This window comes from Lampetra fluviatilis, unplaced genomic scaffold (assembly GCF_964198595.1).
Source record: "Lampetra fluviatilis unplaced genomic scaffold, kcLamFluv1.1 SCAFFOLD_937, whole genome shotgun sequence".
Classification (NCBI taxonomy): Eukaryota; Metazoa; Chordata; class Hyperoartia; order Petromyzontiformes; family Petromyzontidae; genus Lampetra; species Lampetra fluviatilis.
The window spans coordinates 1-22,500 of NW_027621393.1; the positions used below are offsets into that span (position 1 = coordinate 1).

Consider the following 22,500-nt stretch of genomic DNA (forward strand, 5'->3'; position numbering starts at 1 on the left):
GATCACCCCCTCCCTGTCACCCCCCCTCACTCTCCTCTCCACCCCCTCCCTCACGCCCCCTCCACCCCCTCCCTCATTCTCCTCTCCACCCCCTCCCTCACCCCCTCACCGCCCCCCCTCATTCTCCCTCTCCACCCCCTCCCTCACTCCCCCCTCCACCCCCTCCCTCACTCCCCCTCCACCCCCCTCCCTCACCCCCTCACCGCCCCCCCCTCACTCCTCCCCTCCCTCTCGCCCCCCCCCTCCCTCTCTCCCCCCTTCCTCTCCACCCCCTCCCTCACCCCCCCCTCCCTCACTCCCCCTCCACCCCCTCCCTCACTCCCCCTCCACCCCCCTCCCTCACTCCCCCTCCACCCCCTCCCTCACCCCCTCACCGCCCCCCCTCACTCCTCCCCTCCCTCTCGCCCCCCCTCCCTCTCTCCCCCCTTCCTCTCCACCCCCTCCCTCACGCCCCCCCTCACTCCCCCACTCCCTCACACCTCCTCCACCCCCTCACTCTCCCCCTCACCCCCCCCTCCCTCTCTCCCCCCCTTCCTCTCCACCCCCTCCCTCACCCCCCCTCCCTCACTCCCCCCTCCACCCCCTCCCTCACTCCCCCTCCACCCCCTCCCTCACTCCCCCTCCACCCCCCTCCCTCACCCCCTCACCGCCCCCCCTCACTCCTCCCCTCCCTCTCGCCCCCCCCTCCCTCTCTCCCCCCTTCCTCTCCACCCCCTCCCTCACGCCCCCCCTCACTCCCCCACTCCCTCACACCTCCTCCACCCCCTCACTCTCCCCCTCACCCCCCCCTCCCTCTCTCCCCCCTTCCTCTCCACCCCCTCCCTCACCCCCCCTCCCTCACTCCCCCTCCACCCCCTCCCTCACTCCCCCTCCACCCCCTCCCTCACTCCCCCTCCACCCCCTCCCTCACCCCCTCACCGCCCCCCCTCACTCCTCCCCTCCCTCTCGCCCCCCCCTCCCTCTCTCCCCCCTTCCTCTCCACCCCCTCCCTCACGCCCCCCCTCACTCCCCCACTCCCTCACACCTCCTCCACCCCCTCACTCTCCCCCTCACCCCCCCCCTCCCTCTCTCCCCCCCTTCCTCTCCACCCCCTCCCTCACCCCCCCCTCCCTCACTCCCCCTCCACCCCCTCCCTCACTCCCCCTCCACCCCCTCCCTCACCCCCCTCCACCCCCTCCCTCACCCCCTCACCGCCCCCCCTCACTCCTCCCCTCCCTCTCGCCCCCCCCTCCCTCTCTCCCCCCTTCCTCTCCACCCCCTCCCTCACGCCCCCCCCTCACTCCCCCACTCCCTCACACCTCCTCCACCCCCTCACTCTCCCCCTCACCCCCCCCTCCCTCTCTCCCCCCTTCCTCTCCACCCCCTCCCTCACCCCCCCTCCCTCACTCCCCCTCCACCCCCTCCCTCACTCCCCCTCCACCCCCTCCCTCACTCCCCCACCCCACCCCACCCCCTCACCGCCCCCCCCCCCTCACTCCTCCCCTCCCTCTCGCCCCCCCTCCCTCTCTCCCCCCTCCTCTCCACCCCCTCCCTCACGCCCCCCCTCACTCCCCACTCCCTCACACCTCCTCCACCCCCTCACTCTCCCCCTCACCCCCCCCTCCCTCTCTCCCCCCTTCCTCTCCACCCCCTCCCTCACCCCCCCTCCCTCACTCCCCCTCCACCCCCTCCCTCCCTCACCCCCTCACCCCCACTACCTCACTCCCCCTCCCTCACTCCCCCCTCCCTCTCCACCCCCTCCCTCACCTCCCCCTCCCTCACTCCCTCTCCACCCCCTCCCTCCCTCACACCCCCCCCTCCCTCTCCACCCCCTCCCTCACTCCCTCTCCACCCCCTCCCTCACTCCCCCTCCACCCCCTCCCTCCCTCACCCCCTCACCCCCACTACCTCACACCCCCTCCCTCACTCCCTCACTCCCCCTCCCTCACTCCCCCCTCCCTCTCCACCCCCTCCCTCACCCCCCCTCCCTCACTCCCCCTCCACCCCCTCCCTCCCTCACCCCCTCACCCCCACTACCTCACTCCCCCTCCCTCACTCCCCCCTCCCTCTCCACCCCCTCCCTCACCTCCCCCTCCCTCACTCCCTCTCCACCCCCTCCCTCCCTCACACCCCCCCCTCCCTCTCCACCCCCTCCCTCACTCCCTCTCCACCCCCTCCCTCACCCCCCCTCCCTCACTCCCCCTCCACCCCCTCCCTCCCTCACCCCCTCACCCCCACTACCTCACACCCCCTCCCTCACTCCCTCACTCCCCCTCCCTCACTCCCCCCTCCCTCTCCACCCCCTCCCTCACCCCCCCTCCCTCACTCCCCCTCCACCCCCTCCCTCCCTCACCCCCTCACCCCCACTACCTCACACCCCCTCCCTCACTCCCTCACTCCCCCTCCCTCACTCCCCCCTCCCTCTCCACCCCCTCCCTCACCCCCCCTCCCTCACTCCCCCTCCACCCCCTCCCTCCCTCACCCCCTCACCCCCACTACCTCACACCCCCTCCCTCACTCCCCTCACTCCCCCTCCCTCACTCCCCCCTCCCTCTCCACCCCCTCCCTCACCCCCCCTCCCTCACTCCCCCTCCACCCCCTCCCTCACCCCCCTCACCCCCACTACCTCACACCCCCTCCCTCACTCCCCTCACTCCCTCACTCCCCCACTCCCTCACTCCACCCTCCCCTCACCCCCCTCCCTCATTCTCCCTCACCCCCCCCCTCCCTCACTCCCCCACTCCCCCACTCCCTCACTCCACCCTCCCCTCACCCCACTCAAGAGAGACCACGTGACCCTCGCCTTCACACACCCCCGCCCCCCCAAGGCTCCTCCCACACCGTTAAGCTATCCAATCAGAGCGCGCGTTGCTCGGCGTCTCTCGACCAATCGCGTGCGGTTGCCTTGGACTCAACGTCTCTCTGCGCGCGAGGCCGGGTTCGAAGTGGATTGCCCAAGGAACCCGTAGCCGACGCGTTACTTTTACGTTACTTTCGCGTTACTTTCCCACACGTTACTCTGCCCCCCCCCCTCCGTTACAGGGAGCTGTTGTGTGACCCCCCCAAATTCTTGACGTTACACCAACACCGTCTTAACGTTGTTCCCACGTGGTCGTGAATTGGTGGGGGGGGGGAGAGATTCGTTAACATTTGCGTTACTTTCCCACCCGTTACTTTTTAATTACTTTCACTCGGCCTCGCTACGTGAATCCGCCGGCGCCATGAGCATCCTGCAGAAAATCTCGGAGATCGAGGGGGAGGTGAGTTTGCCGGGACGCGATAAACCCAGCGGAGACAGACACACACCCATAGAGACCCATAGACTCACTCAGAGAGCCATAGACTCACTCACACAGAGAGCCATAGACTCACACAGAGACCCATAGACTCACTCACACAGAGAGCCATAGACTCACACAGAGACCCATAGACTCACTCACACAGAGAGCCATAGACTCACTCACACAGAGACCCATAGACTCACTCACACAGAGACCCATAGACTCACACAGAGAGCCATAGACTCACACAGAGACCCACAGACTCACACAGAGACCCATAGACTCACTCACTCAGAGAGCCATAGACTCACACAGAGACCCATAGACTCACTCACACAGAGAGCCATAGACTCACTCACACAGAGACCCATAGACTCACTCACACAGAGACCCATAGACTCACTCACACAGAGAGCCATAGACTCACACAGAGACCCACAGACTCACACAGAGACCCATAGACCCACACAGAGACCCATAGACTCACACAGAGACCCATAGACTCACACACAGACCCATAGACTCGCATAGAGACCCATAGACTCGCATAGAGACACATAGACTCACACAGAGACCCTGAGACTCACTCATAGACCCACAGACTCACACAGAGACCCATAGACTCACTCACACAGATCCATAGACTCACTCACACAGAGACCCATAGACTCACTCACACAGAGACCCATAGACTCACTCAGAGACCCATAGACTCACTCACACAGAGAGCCATAGACTCACACACACACAGACCCATAGACTCACACAGAGACCCATAGACTCACTCACACAGAGACCCATAGACTCACTTACACAGAGACCCATAGACTCACTCACTCAGAGAGCCATAGACTCACTCACACAGAGACCCATAGACTCACTCACACAGAGACCCATAGACTCACACAGAGAGCCATAGACTCACACAGAGACCCACAGACTCACACAGAGACCCATAGACTCACTCACTCAGAGAGCCATAGACTCACACAGAGACCCATAGACTCACTCACACAGAGAGCCATAGACTCACTCACACAGAGACCCATAGACTCACTCACACAGAGACCCATAGACTCACTCACACAGAGAGCCATAGACTCACACAGAGACCCACAGACTCACACAGAGACCCATAGACCCACACAGAGACCCATAGACTCACACAGAGACCCATAGACTCACACACAGACCCATAGACTCGCATAGAGACCCATAGACTCGCATAGAGACACATAGACTCACACAGAGACCCTGAGACTCACACAGAGACCCATAGACTCACACAGAGAGCCATAGACTCACACAGAGACCCATAGACTCACTCACACAGAGAGCCATAGACTCACTCACACAGAGACCCATAGACTCACTCAGAGACCCATAGACTCACTCACACAGAGAGCCATAGACTCACACAGAGACCCACAGACTCACACAGAGACCCATAGACCCACACAGAGACCCATAGACTCACACAGAGACCCATAGACTCACACACAGACCCATAGACTCGCATAGAGACCCATAGACTCGCATAGAGACACATAGACTCACACAGAGACCCTGAGACTCACTCATAGACCCACAGACTCACACAGAGACCCATAGACTCACTCACACAGATCCATAGACTCACTCACACAGAGACCCATAGACTCACTCACACAGAGACCCATAGACTCACTCAGAGACCCATAGACTCACTCACACAGAGAGCCATAGACTCACACACACACAGACCCATAGACTCACACAGAGACCCATAGACTCACTCACACAGAGACCCATAGACTCACTTACACAGAGACCCATAGACTCACTCACTCAGAGAGCCATAGACTCACTCACACAGACACCCATTGACTCACTCAGAGACCCATAGACTCACAGAGAGAGCCATAGACTCACTCACACAGAGAGCCATAGACTCACTCACACAGAGACCCATAGACTCACACAGAGACCCATAGACTCACACAGAGAGCCATAGACTCACACACAGACCCATAGACTCACTCAGAGACCCATAGACTCGCACAGAGACCCATAGACTCACACAGACACCCATAGACTCACTCATAGACCCATAGACTCACACAGAGACCCATATACTCACACAGAGACCCATAGACTCACACAGAGACCCATAGACTCACTCAGAGACCCATAGACTCACTCACACAGAGACCCATAGACTCACTCACACAGAGAGCCATAGACTCACTCACACAGAGAGCCATAGACTCACTCACACAGAGACCCATAGACTCATCACACAGAGAGCCATAGACTCACACAGAGACCCATAGACTCACACAGAGACCCATAGACTCACACAGAGACCCATAGACTCACTCACACAGAGACCCATAGAGTCACTCACCCAGAGAGCCATAGACACCCACAGAGACCCATAGACTCACACAGAGACCCATAGACTCACTCATAGACCCATAGACTCACACAGAGACCCATAGACTCACACAGAGACCCATAGACTCACACAGAGACCCATAGACTCACACAGAGACCCATAGACTCACTCACACAGAGACCCATAGACTCACTCACACAGAGACCCATAGACTCACTCACACAGAGACCCATAGACTCACTCACACAGAGACCCATAGATTCACTCACACAGAGACCCATAGACTCACTCACACAGAGACCCATAGACTCACTCACACAGAGAGCCATAGACTCACACAGAGACCCATAGACTCACACAGAGACCATAGACCCACACAGAGACCCATAGACTCACACAGAGACCCATAGACTCACACACAGACCCATAGACTCGCATAGAGACCCATAGACTCACACAGAGACCCTGAGACTCACTCACACAGATCCATAGACTCACTCACACAGAGACCCATAGACTCACTCACACAGAGACCTATAGACTCACTCAGAGACCCATAGACTCACTCACACAGAGAGCCATAGACTCACACACACACAGACCCATAGACTCACACAGAGACCCATAGACTCACTCACACAGAGACCCATAGACTCACTTACACAGAGACCCATAGACTCACTCACTCAGAGAGCCATAGACTCACTCACACAGACACCCATTGACTCACTCAGAGACCCATAGACTCACAGAGAGAGCCATAGACTCACTCACACAGAGAGCCATAGACTCACTCACACAGAGACCCATAGACTCACACAGAGACCCATAGACTCACACAGAGAGCCATAGACTCACACACAGACCCATAGACTCACTCAGAGACCCATAGACTCGCACAGAGACCCATAGACTCACACAGACACCCATAGACTCACTCATAGACCCATAGACTCACACAGAGACCCATATACTCACACAGAGACCCATAGACTCACACAGAGACCCATAGACTCACTCAGAGACCCATAGACTCACTCACACAGAGACCCATAGACTCACTCACACAGAGAGCCATAGACTCACTCACACAGAGAGCCATAGACTCACTCACACAGAGACCCATAGACTCATCACACAGAGAGCCATAGACTCACACAGAGACCCATAGACTCACACAGAGACCCATAGACTCACACAGAGACCCATAGACTCACTCACACAGAGACCCATAGAGTCACTCACCCAGAGAGCCATAGACACCCACAGAGACCCATAGACTCACACAGAGACCCATAGACTCACTCATAGACCCATAGACTCACACAGAGACCCATAGACTCACACAGAGACCCATAGACTCACACAGAGACCCATAGACTCACACAGAGACCCATAGACTCACTCAGAGACCCATAGACTCACTCACACAGAGACCCATAGACTCACTCACACAGAGACCCATAGACTCATCACACAGAGAGCCATAGACTCACTCACACAGAGACCCATAGACTCACTCACACAGACACCCATAGACTCACTCAGAGACCCATAGACTCACACAGAGACCCATAGACTCACTCACAGAGACCCATAGACTCACTCACACAGAGAGCCATAGACTCACTCACACAGAGACCCATAGACTCATCACACAGAGACCCATAGACTCACACAGAGACCCATAGACTCACACAGAGACCCATAGACTCACTGAGAGACCCATAGACTCACTCACACAGATACCCATAGACTCACTCACACAGAGAGCCACAGACTCACTCACACAGAGAGCCATAGACTCACTCACACAGAGAGCCATAGACTCACTCACACAGAGACCCATAGACTCACTCACACAGAGAGCCACAGACTCACTCACACAGAGAGCCATAGACTCACTCACACAGACACCCATAGACTCACTCACACAGAGACCCATAGACTCACTCACACAGAGACCCATAGACTCATCACACAGAGAGCCATAGACTCACTCACACAGACACCCATAGACTCACTCAGAGACCCATAGACTCATCACACAGAGACCCATAGACTCACTCACACAGAGACCCATAGACTCACTCAGAGACCCATAGACTCATCACACAGAGAGCCATAGACTCACTCACACAGACACCCATAGACTCACTCAGAGACCCATAGACTCACTCACACAGAGACCCATAGACTCACTCACACAGAGACCCATAGACTCACTCACACAGAGACCCATAGACTCACTCACACAGAGACCCATAGACTCACTCACACAGAGACCCATAGACTCACACAGAGACCCATAGACTCATCACACAGAGACCCATAGACTCACTCACACAGAGACCCATAGACTCACTGAGAGACCCATAGACTCACTCACACAGATACCCATAGACTCACTCACACAGAGAGCCACAGACTCACTCACACAGAGAGCCATAGACTCACTCACACAGAGAGCCATAGACTCACTCACACAGACACCCATAGACTCACTCACACAGAGACCCATAGACTCACTCACACAGAGACCCATAGACTCATCACACAGAGAGCCATAGACTCACTCACACAGACACCCATAGACTCACTCAGAGACCCATAGACTCATCACACAGAGACCCATAGACTCACTCACACAGAGACCCATAGACTCACTCAGAGACCCATAGACTCATCACACAGAGAGCCATAGACTCACTCACACAGACACCCATAGACTCACTCAGAGACCCATAGACTCACTCACACAGAGACCCATAGACTCACTCACACAGAGACCCATAGACTCACTCACACAGAGACCCATAGACTCACTCACACAGAGACCCATAGACTCACTCACACAGAGACCCATAGACTCACACAGAGACCCATAGACTCATCACACAGAGACCCATAGACTCACTCACACAGAGACCCATAGACTCACTCACACAGAGACCCATAGACTCACTCACACAGAGACCCATAGACTCACTCACACAGAGACCCATAGACTCACTCACACAGAGACCCATAGACTCACTCACACAGAGACCCATAGACTCACTCAGAGACCCATAGACTCACTCAGACAGAGACCCATAGACTCACTCACACAGACACCCATAGACTCACTCAGAGACCCATAGACTCACTCACACAGAGACCCATAGACTCATCACACAGAGACCCATAGACTCACTCAGAGACCCATAGACTCACTCACACAGAGACCCATAGACTCATCACACAGAGAGCCATAGACTCACTCACACAGACACCCATAGACTCACTCAGAGACCCATAGACTCACTCACACAGAGACCCATAGACTCATCACACAGAGACCCATAGACTCATCACACAGAGAGCCATAGACTCACTCACACAGACACCCATAGACTCACTCAGAGACCCATAGACTCACTCACACAGAGACCCATAGACTCATCACACAGAGACCCATAGACTCATCACACAGAGACCCATAGACTCACTCACACAGAGACCCATAGACTCACTCACACAGAGACCCATAGACTCATCACACAGAGACCCATAGACTCACTCACACAGAGACCCATAGACTCACTCAGAGACCCATAGACTCACTCAGACAGAGACCCATAGACTCACTCACACAGACACCCATAGACTCACTCAGAGACCCATAGACTCACTCACACAGAGACCCATAGACTCATCACACAGAGACCCATAGACTCACTCAGAGACCCATAGACTCACTCACACAGAGACCCATAGACTCATCACACAGAGAGCCATAGACTCACTCACACAGACACCCATAGACTCACTCAGAGACCCATAGACTCACTCACACAGAGACCCATAGACTCATCACACAGAGACCCATAGACTCATCACACAGAGAGCCATAGACTCACTCACACAGACACCCATAGACTCACTCAGAGACCCATAGACTCACTCACACAGAGACCCATAGACTCATCACACAGAGACCCATAGACTCATCACACAGAGACCCATAGACTCACTCACACAGAGACCCATAGACTCACTCACACAGAGACCCATAGACTCATCACACAGAGACCCATAGACTCACTCACACAGAGACCCATAGACTCATCACACAGAGACCCATAGACTCACTCACACAGAGACCCATAGACTCACTCACACAGAGACCCATAGACTCACTCACACAGAGACCCATAGACTCACTCACACAGAGACCCATAGACTCACTCACACAGAGACCCATAGACTCATCACACAGAGACCCATAGACTCACTCACACAGAGACCCATAGACTCATCACACAGAGACCCATAGACTCACTCACACAGAGACCCATACTCACCCAGAGACCCATAGACTCACTCACACAGACACCCATAGACTCACTCAGAGACCCATAGACTCACTCACACAGAGACCCATAGACTCACTCACACAGACACCCATAGACTCACTCAGAGACCCATAGACTCACTCACACAGAGACCCATAGACTCACTCACACAGAGACCCATAGACTCACTCACACAGACACCCATAGACTCACTCACACAGACACCCATAGACTCACTCAGACAGAGAGCCATAGACTCACTCACACAGAGACCCATAGACTCACTCACACAGAGACCCATAGACTCACTCACACAGAGACCCATAGACTCACTCACACAGACACCCATAGACTCACTCAGAGACCCATAGACTCACTCACACAGAGACCCATAGACTCACTCACACAGACACCCATAGACTCACTCAGAGACCCATAGACTCACTCACACAGAGACCCATAGACTCACTCACACAGAGACCCATAGACTCACTCACACAGACACCCATAGACTCACTCACACAGACACCCATAGACTCACTCAGACAGAGACCCATAGACTCACTCACACAGACACCCATAGACTCACTCAGAGACCCATAGACTCACTCACACAGAGACCCATAGACTCACTCACACAGACACCCATAGACTCACTCAGAGACCCATAGACTCACTCACACAGAGACCCATAGACTCACTCACACAGAGACCCATAGACTCACTCACACAGACACCCATAGACTCACTCACACAGACACCCATAGACTCACTCAGACAGAGAGCCATAGACTCACTCACACAGAGACCCATAGACTCACTCACACAGAGACTCATAGACTCACTCACACAGAGACCCATAGACTCACTCACACAGACACCCATAGACTCACTCAGAGACCCATAGACTCACTCACACAGAGACCCATAGACTCACTCACACAGACACCCATAGACTCACTCAGAGACCCATAGACTCACTCACACAGAGACCCATAGACTCACTCACACAGAGACCCATAGACTCACTCACACAGACACCCATAGACTCACTCACACAGACACCCATAGACTCACTCAGACAGAGAGCCATAGACTCACTCACACAGAGACCCATAGACTCACTCACACAGAGACCCATAGACTCACTCACACAGAGACCCATAGACTCACTCACACAGACACCCATAGACTCACTCAGAGACCCATAGACTCACTCACACAGAGACCCATAGACTCACTCACACAGACACCCATAGACTCACTCAGAGACCCATAGACTCACTCACACAGAGACCCATAGACTCACTCACACAGACACCCATAGACTCACTCACACAGACACCCATAGACTCACTCAGACAGAGAGCCATAGACTCACTCACACAGAGACCCATAGACTCACTCACACAGAGACCCATAGACTCACTCACACAGAGACCCATAGACTCACTCACACAGACACCCATAGACTCACTCAGAGACCCATAGACTCACTCACACAGAGACCCATAGACTCACTCACACAGACACCCATAGACTCACTCAGAGACCCATAGACTCACTCACACAGAGACCCATAGACTCACTCACACAGAGACCCATAGACTCACTCACACAGAGACCCATAGACTCACTCACACAGAGACCCATAGACTCACTCACACAGAGAGCCATAGACTCACTCACACAGAGACCCATAGACTCACTCAGAGACCCATAGACTCACTCACACAGAGACCCATAGACTCACTCACACAGAGACCCATAGACTCACTCACACAGACACCCATAGACTCACTCAGAGACCCATAGACTCACTCACACAGAGACCCATAGACTCACTCACACAGACACCCATAGACTCACTCAGAGACCCATAGACTCACTCACACAGAGACCCATAGACTCACTCACACAGAGACCCATAGACTCACTCACACAGAGACCCATAGACTCACTCACTCAGAGACCCATAGACTCACTCACACAGAGACCCATAGACTCACTCACTCAGAGACCCATAGACTCACTCACACAGAGACCCATAGACTCACTCACACAGAGACCCATAGACTCACTCACACAGACACCCATAGACTCATCACACAGAGAGCCATAGACTCACTCACACAGAGACCCATAGACTCACTCAGAGACCCATAGACTCACTCACACAGAGACCCATAGACTCACTCACACAGAGACCCATAGACTCACTCACACAGAGACCCATAGACTCACTCACACAGACACCCATAGACTCACTCACACAGACACCCATAGACTCACTCAGACAGAGAGCCATAGACTCACTCACACAGAGACCCATAGACTCACTCACACAGAGACCCATAGACTCACTCACACAGAGACCCATAGACTCACTCACACAGACACCCATAGACTCACTCAGAGACCCATAGACTCACTCACACAGAGACCCATAGACTCACTCACACAGACACCCATAGACTCACTCAGAGACCCATAGACTCACTCACACAGAGACCCATAGACTCACTCACACAGAGACCCATAGACTCACTCACACAGAGACCCATAGACTCACTCACTCAGAGACCCATAGACTCACTCACACAGAGACCCATAGACTCACTCACTCAGAGACCCATAGACTCACTCACACAGAGACCCATAGACTCACTCACACAGAGACCCATAGACTCACTCACACAGACACCCATAGACTCATCACACAGAGAGCCATAGACTCACTCACACAGAGACCCATAGACTCACTCAGAGACCCATAGACTCACTCACACAGAGACCCATAGACTCACTCACACAGAGACCCATAGACTCACTCACACAGAGACCCATAGACTCACTCACACAGAGACCCATAGACTCACTCACACAGAGACCCATAGACTCATCACACAGAGACCCATAGACTCACTCACACAGAGACCCATAGACTCACTCATGATGATGTTGGTGATGATGCTGATGCTTGTGATGTTGATGATGTTGGTGATGCTGATGCGGTTGGTGATGGTGATGATGTTGGTGCTGATGTTGGTGATGGTGATGATGTTGATGGTGATGATGTTGGTGATGATGTTGGTGATGGTGATGATGATGATGATGGTAATGTTGGTGATGATGTTGATGATGATGTTGGTGATGGTAATGTTGGTGATGATGTTGGTGATGGTGATGATGATGATGATGATGTTGGTGATGGTGATGTTGATGGTGATGATGATGTTGGTGATGATGTTGGTGATGGTGATGATGTTGGTGATGGTAATGTTGGTGATGATGTTGATGATGATGTTGGTGATGGTGATGATGATGTTGGTGATGGTGATGTTGATGGTGATGATGATGTTGGTGATGATGTTGGTGATGGTGATGATGTTGGTGATGGTAATGTTGGTGATGATGGTGATGTTGGTGATGGTGATGATGATGTTGATGATGATGTTGTTGATGATGATGTTGGTGATGTTGCAGATGGCACGAACTCAGAAGAACAAGGCCACTGCTCACCACTTGGGCCGACTGATGATGATGATGATGATGGTGATGATGATGATGGTGATGATGATGATCTTGGTGATGTTGATGGTGATGATGATGTTGTTGTTGGTGATGATGATGATGGTGATGATGATGATGTTGGTGATGATGATGATGATGTTGGTGATGGTGATGATGTTGGTAATGGTGATGTTGGTGATGGTGATGATGATGTTGGTGTTGGTGTTGGTGATGGTGATGATGATGTTGGTGATGGTGATGATGTTGGTGATGGTAATGTTGGTGATGATGGTGATGATGATGTTGGTGATGGTAATGTTGGTGATGATGATGATGATGATGTTAGTGATGATGATGGTGATGTTGATGATGTTGATGATGATGTTGTTGATGATGATGTTGGTGATGTTGCAGATGGCACGAACTCAGAAGAACAAGGCCACTGCTCACCACTTGGGCCTACTGAAGGCTCGCCTGGCGAAGCTTCGCAGGGAGCTGATCACTCCCAAGGGTGGCGGAGCCGCAACTGGCGAAGGTGAGGCGCTCACCATCGCTCACCATCGCTCACCATCGCTCACCATCTCTCACCATCACTCACCACCGTGTCTCTCCCCCGTGTCTCCCCCCCGTGTCTCCCCCCCGTGTCTTCCCCCGTGTCTCCCCCCCGTGTCTCCCCCCCGTGTCTCCCCCCGTGTCTCCCCCCGTGTCTCCCCCCGTGTCTCCCCCCCGTGTCTCCCCCCGTGTCTCCCCCCCGTGTCTCCCCCCGTGTCTCCCCCCGTGTCTCCCCCCCGTGTCTCCCCCCCGTGTCTTCCCCCATGTCTCCCCCCCGTGTCTCCCCCCCGTGTCTCCCCCCGTGTCTCCCCCCGTGTCTCCCCCCCGTGTCTCCCCCCCGTGTCTCCCCCCGTGTCTCCCCCCCGTGTCTCCCCCCCGTGTCTCCCCCCCGTGTCTCCCCCCCGTGTCTCCCCCCGTGTCTCCCCCCCGTGTCTCCCCCCCGTGTCTCCCCCCCGTGTCTCCCCCCGTGTCTCCCCCCCCGGGTCTCCCCCCGTGTCTCCCCCCCGTGTCTCCCCCCCGTGTCTCCCCCCGTGTCTCCCCCCGTGTCTCCCCCCGTGTCTCCCCCCCGTGTCTCCCCCCCGTGTCTCCCCCCCGTGTCTCCCCTCCGTGTCTCCCCCCCGTGTCTCCCCCCCGGGTCTCCCCCCGTGTCTCCCCCCCGTGTCTCCCCCCCGTGTCTCCCCCCGTGTCTCCCCCCCCGGGTCTCCCCCCGTGTCTCCCCCCGTGTCTCCCCCCGTGTCTCCCCCCGTGTCTCCCCCCCCGGGTCTCCCCCCGTGTCTCCCCCCCGTGTCTCCCCCCCGTGTCTCCCCCCCGTGTCTCCCCCCCGTGTCTCCCCCCCGTGTCTCCCCCCCGTGTCTCCCCCCCCGTGTCTCCCCCCGTGTCTCCCCCCGTGTCTCCCCCCCGTGTCTCACCCCCCGTGTCTCCCCCCCGTGTCTCCATGTCCCCCCGTGTCTCACTGTGTCTCACCTCCCGTGTCTCACTGTGTCTTTCCCCGTGTCTCCCCGTGTCTCACCCCCGTGTCTCCCCCCGTCTCCCCCCCGTGTCTCTGTGTCCCCCCGTGTCTCACTGTGTCTCATCTCCCGTGTCTCCCCATGTCTCTCCCTGTGTCTCCCCCCCGTGTCTCCCCCCCGTGTCTCCCCCCCGTGTCTCCCCCCCGTGTCTCCCCCCCGTGTCTCCCCCCCGTGTCTCCCCCCCGTGTCTCCCCCCCGTGTCTCCCCCCCGTGTCTCCCCCCCGTGTCTCCCCCCCGTGTCTCCCCCCCGTGTCTCCCCCCCGTGTCTCCCCCCCGTGTCTCCCCCCCGTGTCTCCCCCCCGTGTCTCCCCCCCGTGTCTCCCCCCCGTGTCTCCCCGTGTCTCCCCCCCGTGTCTCCCCCCCGTGTCTCCCCCCGTGTCTCCCCCCGTGTCTCCCCCCCGTGTCTCACCCCCCGTGTCTCCCCCCCGTGTCTCCATGTCCCCCCGTGTCTCACTGTGTCTCACCTCCCGTGTCTCACTGTGTCTCTCCCCGTGTCTCCCCGTGTCTCACCCCCGTGTCTCCCCCCGTCTCCCCCCCGTGTCTCTGTGTCCCCCCGTGTCTCACTGTGTCTCATCTCCCGTGTCTCCCCATGTCTCTCCTTGTGTCTCCCCCCCGTGTCTCCCCCCCGTGTCTCCCCCCCGTGTCTCCCCCCCGTGTCTCCCCCCCGTGTCTCCCCCCCGTGTCTCCCCCCCGTGTCTCCCCCCCGTGTCTCCCCCCCGTGTCTCCCCCCCGTGTCTCTCCCCCGTGTCTCCCCCCCGTGTCTCCCCCCCGTGTCTCCCCCCCGTGTCTCCCCCCCGTGTCTCCCCCCCGTGTCTCCCCCCCGTGTCTCCCCCCCGTGTCTCCCCCCCGTGTCTCCCCCCCGTGTCTCCCCCCCGTGTCTCCCCCCCGTGTCTCCCCCCCGTGTCTCCCTGTGTCTCCCCGTGTCTCCCCCCCGTGTCTCCCCCCCGTGTCTCCCCCCCGTGTCTCTCCCCCATGTCTCCATGTCCCCCCGTGGCTCACTGTGTCTCATCTCCCGTGTCTCCCCGTGTCTCTCCCTGTGTCTCTCCGTCTCTCCCCGTGTCTCTCTCCGTGTCTCTCTCCGTGTCTCACCGTGTCTCCCCGCGTCTCCCCGCGTCTTCCCCCCCCCCCCCCCGTGTCTCACCCCGTGTCTCACACCGTGTCTCACCCCTCCCCCCCCCGTGTCCCCGTGTCCCACCCCCAGGGTTCGACGTGGCCAAGACTGGTGATGCCCGTATCGTGTCTCACCGTGTCTCACCCCCCGTGTCTCACCCCGTGTCTCATCCACCGTGTCTCTCCATGTCTCTCCATGTCTCACCGTGTCTCACCATGTCTCCCCCCTGTGTCTCCCCGTGTCCCACCCCCCGTGTCTCACCGTGTCTCCCCCCCGTGTCTCACCGTGTCCCACCCCCCGTGTCTCACCGTGTCTCCCCCCCGTGTCTCACCGTGTCTCACCCCCCGTGTCACACCGTGTCCCACCCCCCGTGTCACACCGTGTCCCACCCCCCGTGTCACACCGTGTCTCACCCCCCGTGTCACACCGTGTCCCACCACCCCCCAGGGTTCGACGTGGCCAAGACTGGTGACGCCCGAATCGGCTTCGTGGGCTTCCCGTCCGTGGGCAAGTCGACACTGCTCAGCAACCTGGCGGGAGTCTACTCAGAGGTGGCGGCCTACGAGTTCACGACCCTCACCACCGTGCCGGGGGTCATCAAGTACAAGGGGGCCAAGATACAGGTACAGTCACTCACTCACTCACTTATACACTCACTCACTCATACACTCACTCACACTCACTTATACACACACTCACTTATACACTCACTCACTTATACACTCACTCACTCACTTATACACTCACTTATACACTCACTCACTCATAGACTCACTCACTCATAGACTCACTCACTCATAGACTCACTCACTCACTCACAGACTCACTCACTCAGAGGTGGCGGCCTACGAGTTCACGACCCTCACCACCGTGCCGGGGGTCATCAAGTACAAGGGGGCCAAGATACAGGTACACACACTCACTCACTTATAGACTCACTCATAGACTCACTCACTCACAGACTCACTCACTCACAGACTCACTCGCTCAGAGGTGGCGGCCTACGAGTTCACGACCCTCACCACCGTGCCGGGGGTCATCAAGTACAAGGGGGCCAAGATACAGGTACACACACTCACTCACTCATAGACTCACTCACTCACTCACAGACTCACTCACTCACTCATAGACTCACTCATAGACTCACTCACTCACTCACAGACTCACTCACTCACTAATAGACTCACTCACTCACTCACAGACTCACTCACTCATAGACTCACTCACTCATAGACTCACTCACTCACTCACTCACTCGCTCAGTCACTCATAGACTCACTCACTCATAGACTCACTCACAGACTCACTCACTCAGAGGTGGCGGCCTACGAGTTCACGACCCTCACCACCGTGCCGGGGGTCATCAAGTACAAGGGGGCCAAGATACAGGTACACACACTCACTCACTCAGTCACTCACTCACAGACTCACTTATTCACTCACTCACTTATACACTCACTCACTCACTTATACACTCACTCACTCACTCATAGACTCACTCACTCACTCATAGACTCACTTATACACACACTCATAGACTCACTCACTCACTCGCTCAGTCACTCATAGACTCACTCACTCATAGACTCACTCACAGACTCACTCACTCAGAGGTGGCGGCCTACGAGTTCACGACCCTCACCACCGTGCCGGGGGTCATCAAGTACAAGGGGGCCAAGATACAGGTACAGTCACTCACTCACACAGTCACTCAGTCACTCACTCACAGTCTCACTTATACACACACTCACTTATACACTCACTCACTTATACACTCACTCACTCACTTATACACTCACTCACTTATACACTCACTCACTCATAGACTCACTCACTCACAGACTCACTCACTCACAGACTCACTCGCTCAGAGGTGGCGGCCTACGAGTTCACGACCCTCACCACCGTGCCGGGGGTCATCAAGTACAAGGGGGCCAAGATACAGGTACAGTCACTCACTCACACAGTCACTCAGTCACTCACTCACAGACTCACTTATACACACACTCACTTATACACTCACTCACTTATACACTCACTCACTCACTTATACACTCACTTATACACTCACTCACTTATACACTCACTCACTCATAGACTCACTCACTCACAGACTCACTCACTCACAGACTCACTCGCTCACTCGCTCGCTCATAGACTCACTCACTCACTCACAGACTCACTCACTCACTCGCTCGCTCATAGACTCACTCACTCACTCATAGACTCACTCACTCATAGACTCACTCACTCACTCATAGACTCACTCACTCATAGACTCACTCACTCACTCATAGACTCACTCACTCATAGACTCACTCACTCATAGACTCACTCACTCACTCATAGACTCACTCACTCATAGACTCACTCACTCACTCGCTTGCTCATAGACTCACTCACTCACTCACAGACTCACTCACTCACTCGCTCGCTCATAGACTCACTCACTCATAGACTCACTCACTCACTCATAGACTCACTCACTCATAGACTCACTCACTCACTCATAGACTCACTCACTCATAGACTCACTCACTCACTCATAGACTCACTCACTCATAGACTCACTCACTCATAGACTCACTCACTCACTCATAGACTCACTCACTCATAGACTCACTCACTCATAGACTCACTCACTCATAGACTCACTCACTCATAGACTCACTCACTCACTCATAGACTCACTCACTCATAGACTCACTCACTCACTCATAGACTCACTCACTCATAGACTCACTCACTCATAGACTCACTCACTCATAGACTCACTCACTCATAGACTCACTCACTCATAGACTCACTCAGGGAGTCTGTGACCCCTCCCCCCTCCCCTCTCCCCCTCTCCCCCCTCCCCCCCCCCCTCCCCCCTCTCCCCCCTCCCCCCCTCCCCCCTCTCCCCTCCCCCCTCCCCTCCTCCCCCTCCCCCCTCCCCTCCCCTCTCCCCCTCTCCCCTTCTCCCTCCCCCTCCCCCTCTCCCCCCTCCCCCCTCCCCCCTCTCCCCCTCCCCCCTCTTCCCCCCCCTCCCCCCTCCCTCCTCCCCCCCTCCCTCCTCTCCCCCCCTCCCCCTCCCCCCCTCCCCCCTCCCCCCTCCCCCCTCCCCCCTCCCCCCCCCCCACGTGGTTCAGCTTCTGGATTTGCCGGGAATCATCGAGGGAGCCAAGGACGGCAAGGGCAGAGGCCGTCAGGTCATCGCAGGTGACCTCCTCCTCCTAGCTACACCACAACTACACCCCAACTACACCCAGACTACACCCTGACTACACCCTGGCTACACCGCAACTACACCCCAACTACACCCTGACTACACCCTGACTACACCCTGGCTACACCACAACTACACACCAACTACACACTAACTACACCCTGACTACACCCTGACTACACCACAACTACACCCTGACTACACACCAACTACACACCAACTACACACTAACTACACCCTGACTACACACCAACTACACACTAACTACACACCAACTACACACTAACTACACCCTGACTACACACCAACTACACACCAACTACACCACAACTACACACCAACTACACACCAACTACACACCAACTACACACCAACTACACACCAACTACACGCCAACTACACACCAACTACACCCCAACTACACACCAACTACACACCAACTACACCCTGACCACACACCAACTACACACCAACTACACACCAACTACACACTAACTACACCCTGACTACACACCAACTACACACCAACTACACACTAACTACACACCAACTACACACCAACTACACACTAACTACACCCCAACTACACACCAACTACACACCAACTACACACCAACTACACACCAACTACACCCTGACTACACACCAACTACACACCAACTACACACCAACCACACACCAACCACACACCAACCACACCCCAACTACACCCCAACTACACACCAACTACACACCAACTACACACTAACTACAGCCTGACTACACACCAACTACACACTAACTACACCCCAACTACACACCAACTACACACCAACCACACACCAACTACACACTAACTACAGCCTGACTACACACCAACTACACACCAACTACACACCAACTACACACCAACCACACACCAACCACACCCCAACTACACACCAACTACACACCAACTACACCCTGACTACACACCAACTACACACCAACTACACACCAACTACACACCAACTACACCCCAACTACACCCCAACTACACACCAACTACACACCAACTACACACCAACCACACACCAACCACACACCAACCACACACCAACCACACCCCAACCACACACCAACTACACCCTGACTACACACCAACTACACACCAACTACACACCAACTACACCCCAACTACACACCAACTACACACCAACTACACACCAACTACACACCAACCACACACCAACCACACACCAACCACACACCAACCACACACCAACTACACACCAACTACACCCCAACTACACACCAACTACACACCAACTACACCCTGACTACACCCCAACTACACACCAACTACACACCAACTACACACCAACTACACACCAACTACACACCAACCACACACCAACCACACACCAACCACACACCAACTACACACCAACTACACCCTGACTACACACCAACTACACACCAACTACACACCAACTACACCCCAACTACACACCAACTACACACCAACTACACACCAACCACACACCAACCACACACCAACCACACCCCAACTACACACCAACTACACACCAACTACACCCCAACTACACACCAACTACACACCAACTACACCCTGACTACACACCAACTACACACCAACTACACACCAACTACACCCCAACTACACACCAACTACACCCTGACTACACACCAACTACACACCAACTACACACCAACTACACCCCAACTACACCCCAACTACACACCAACTACACACCAACTACACCCCAACTACACACCAACTACACACCAACCACACCCTGACTACACACCAACTACACACCAACTACACACCAACTACACCCCAACTACACACCAACTACACCCTGACTACACACCAACTACACACCAACTACACACCAACTACACCCCAACTACACACCAACTACACACCAACTACACACCAACTACACCCCAACTACACACCAACTACACACCAACTACACCCTGACTACACACCAACTACACACCAACTACACACCAACTACACCCCAACTACACACCAACTACACCCTGACTACACACCAACTACACACCAACTACACACCAACTACACCCCAACCACACACCAACTACACACCAACTACACACCAACTACACCCCAACTACACACCAACTACACACCAACTACACACCAACTACACCCCAACTACACACCAACTACACCCTGACTACACACCAACTACACACCAACTACACACCAACTACACCCCAACTACACACCAACTACACACCAACTACACACCAACTACCTACCCCTTAACGACCCCTACACCACCAACCCCCCCGTGTCTCACTCCCCCAGTGGCTCGCACCTGCAGCTTGATCTTCATTGTGTTGTGTGTCTATCTGTGTGTGTGTCTATCTGTGTGTCTATCTGTGTGTCTGTGTGTCTATCTGTGTGTCTCACCCCCAGTGGCACGCACCTGCAGCTTGATCTTCATCGTGTTGGACGTGCTCAAGCCGCTCATCCACAAGCAGCTCATTGAGCACGAGTTGGAGGGATTTGGACTGCGACTGAACGCCGCCCCGCCCAGCATCGGCTTCCGTCGCAAAGACAAGGGCGGGATCAACCTCACCACCACGGTGGGACAGCTACACACAGCTACAGCTACAGCTACACACACACCTACACACACAGCTACAGCTACACACACACACAGCTACAGCTACACACACACACACCTACACACACAGCTACAGCTACACACAGCTACACACAGCATCGGCTTCCGTCGCAAAGACAAGGGCGGGATCAACCTCACCACCACGGTGGGACAGCTACACACAGCTACAGCTACACACACACACACCTACACACACAGCTACAGCTACACACACACACAGCTACAGCTACACACACACACACCTACACACACAGCTACAGCTACACACAGCTACACACAGCATCGGCTTCCGTCGCAAAGACAAGGGCGGGATCAACCTCACCACCACGGTGGGACAGCTACAGCTACACACACACACACAGCTACAGCTACAGCTACACACACACCTACACACACAGCTACAGCTACACACACACCTACACACACACCTACACACACACCTACACACACACCTACACACACAGCTACAGCTACACACAGCTACACACAC

At 55.6% G+C, this 22,500-nt stretch overlaps 1 protein-coding gene across 1 annotated transcript in view; it reads left to right on the top strand.

Moving 5' to 3' along the window:
- The first annotated feature begins 2,785 nt into the window (after window positions 1–2,785).
- The window catches only part of DRG1 (developmentally regulated GTP binding protein 1), a 30,637-nt gene continuing 10,922 nt past the window's right edge, over window positions 2,786–22,500 (top strand). Inside the window, exons 1-5 of the mRNA XM_078885500.1 lie at window positions 2,786–3,239; window positions 13,902–14,022; window positions 16,605–16,780; window positions 19,289–19,358; window positions 21,800–21,969. Coding sequence (XP_078741626.1) covers window positions 3,201–3,239; window positions 13,902–14,022; window positions 16,605–16,780; window positions 19,289–19,358; window positions 21,800–21,969 — 576 coding nt within the window. The 5' untranslated portion in view covers window positions 2,786–3,200. The remainder of the gene's footprint in view (window positions 3,240–13,901; window positions 14,023–16,604; window positions 16,781–19,288; window positions 19,359–21,799; window positions 21,970–22,500) is intronic.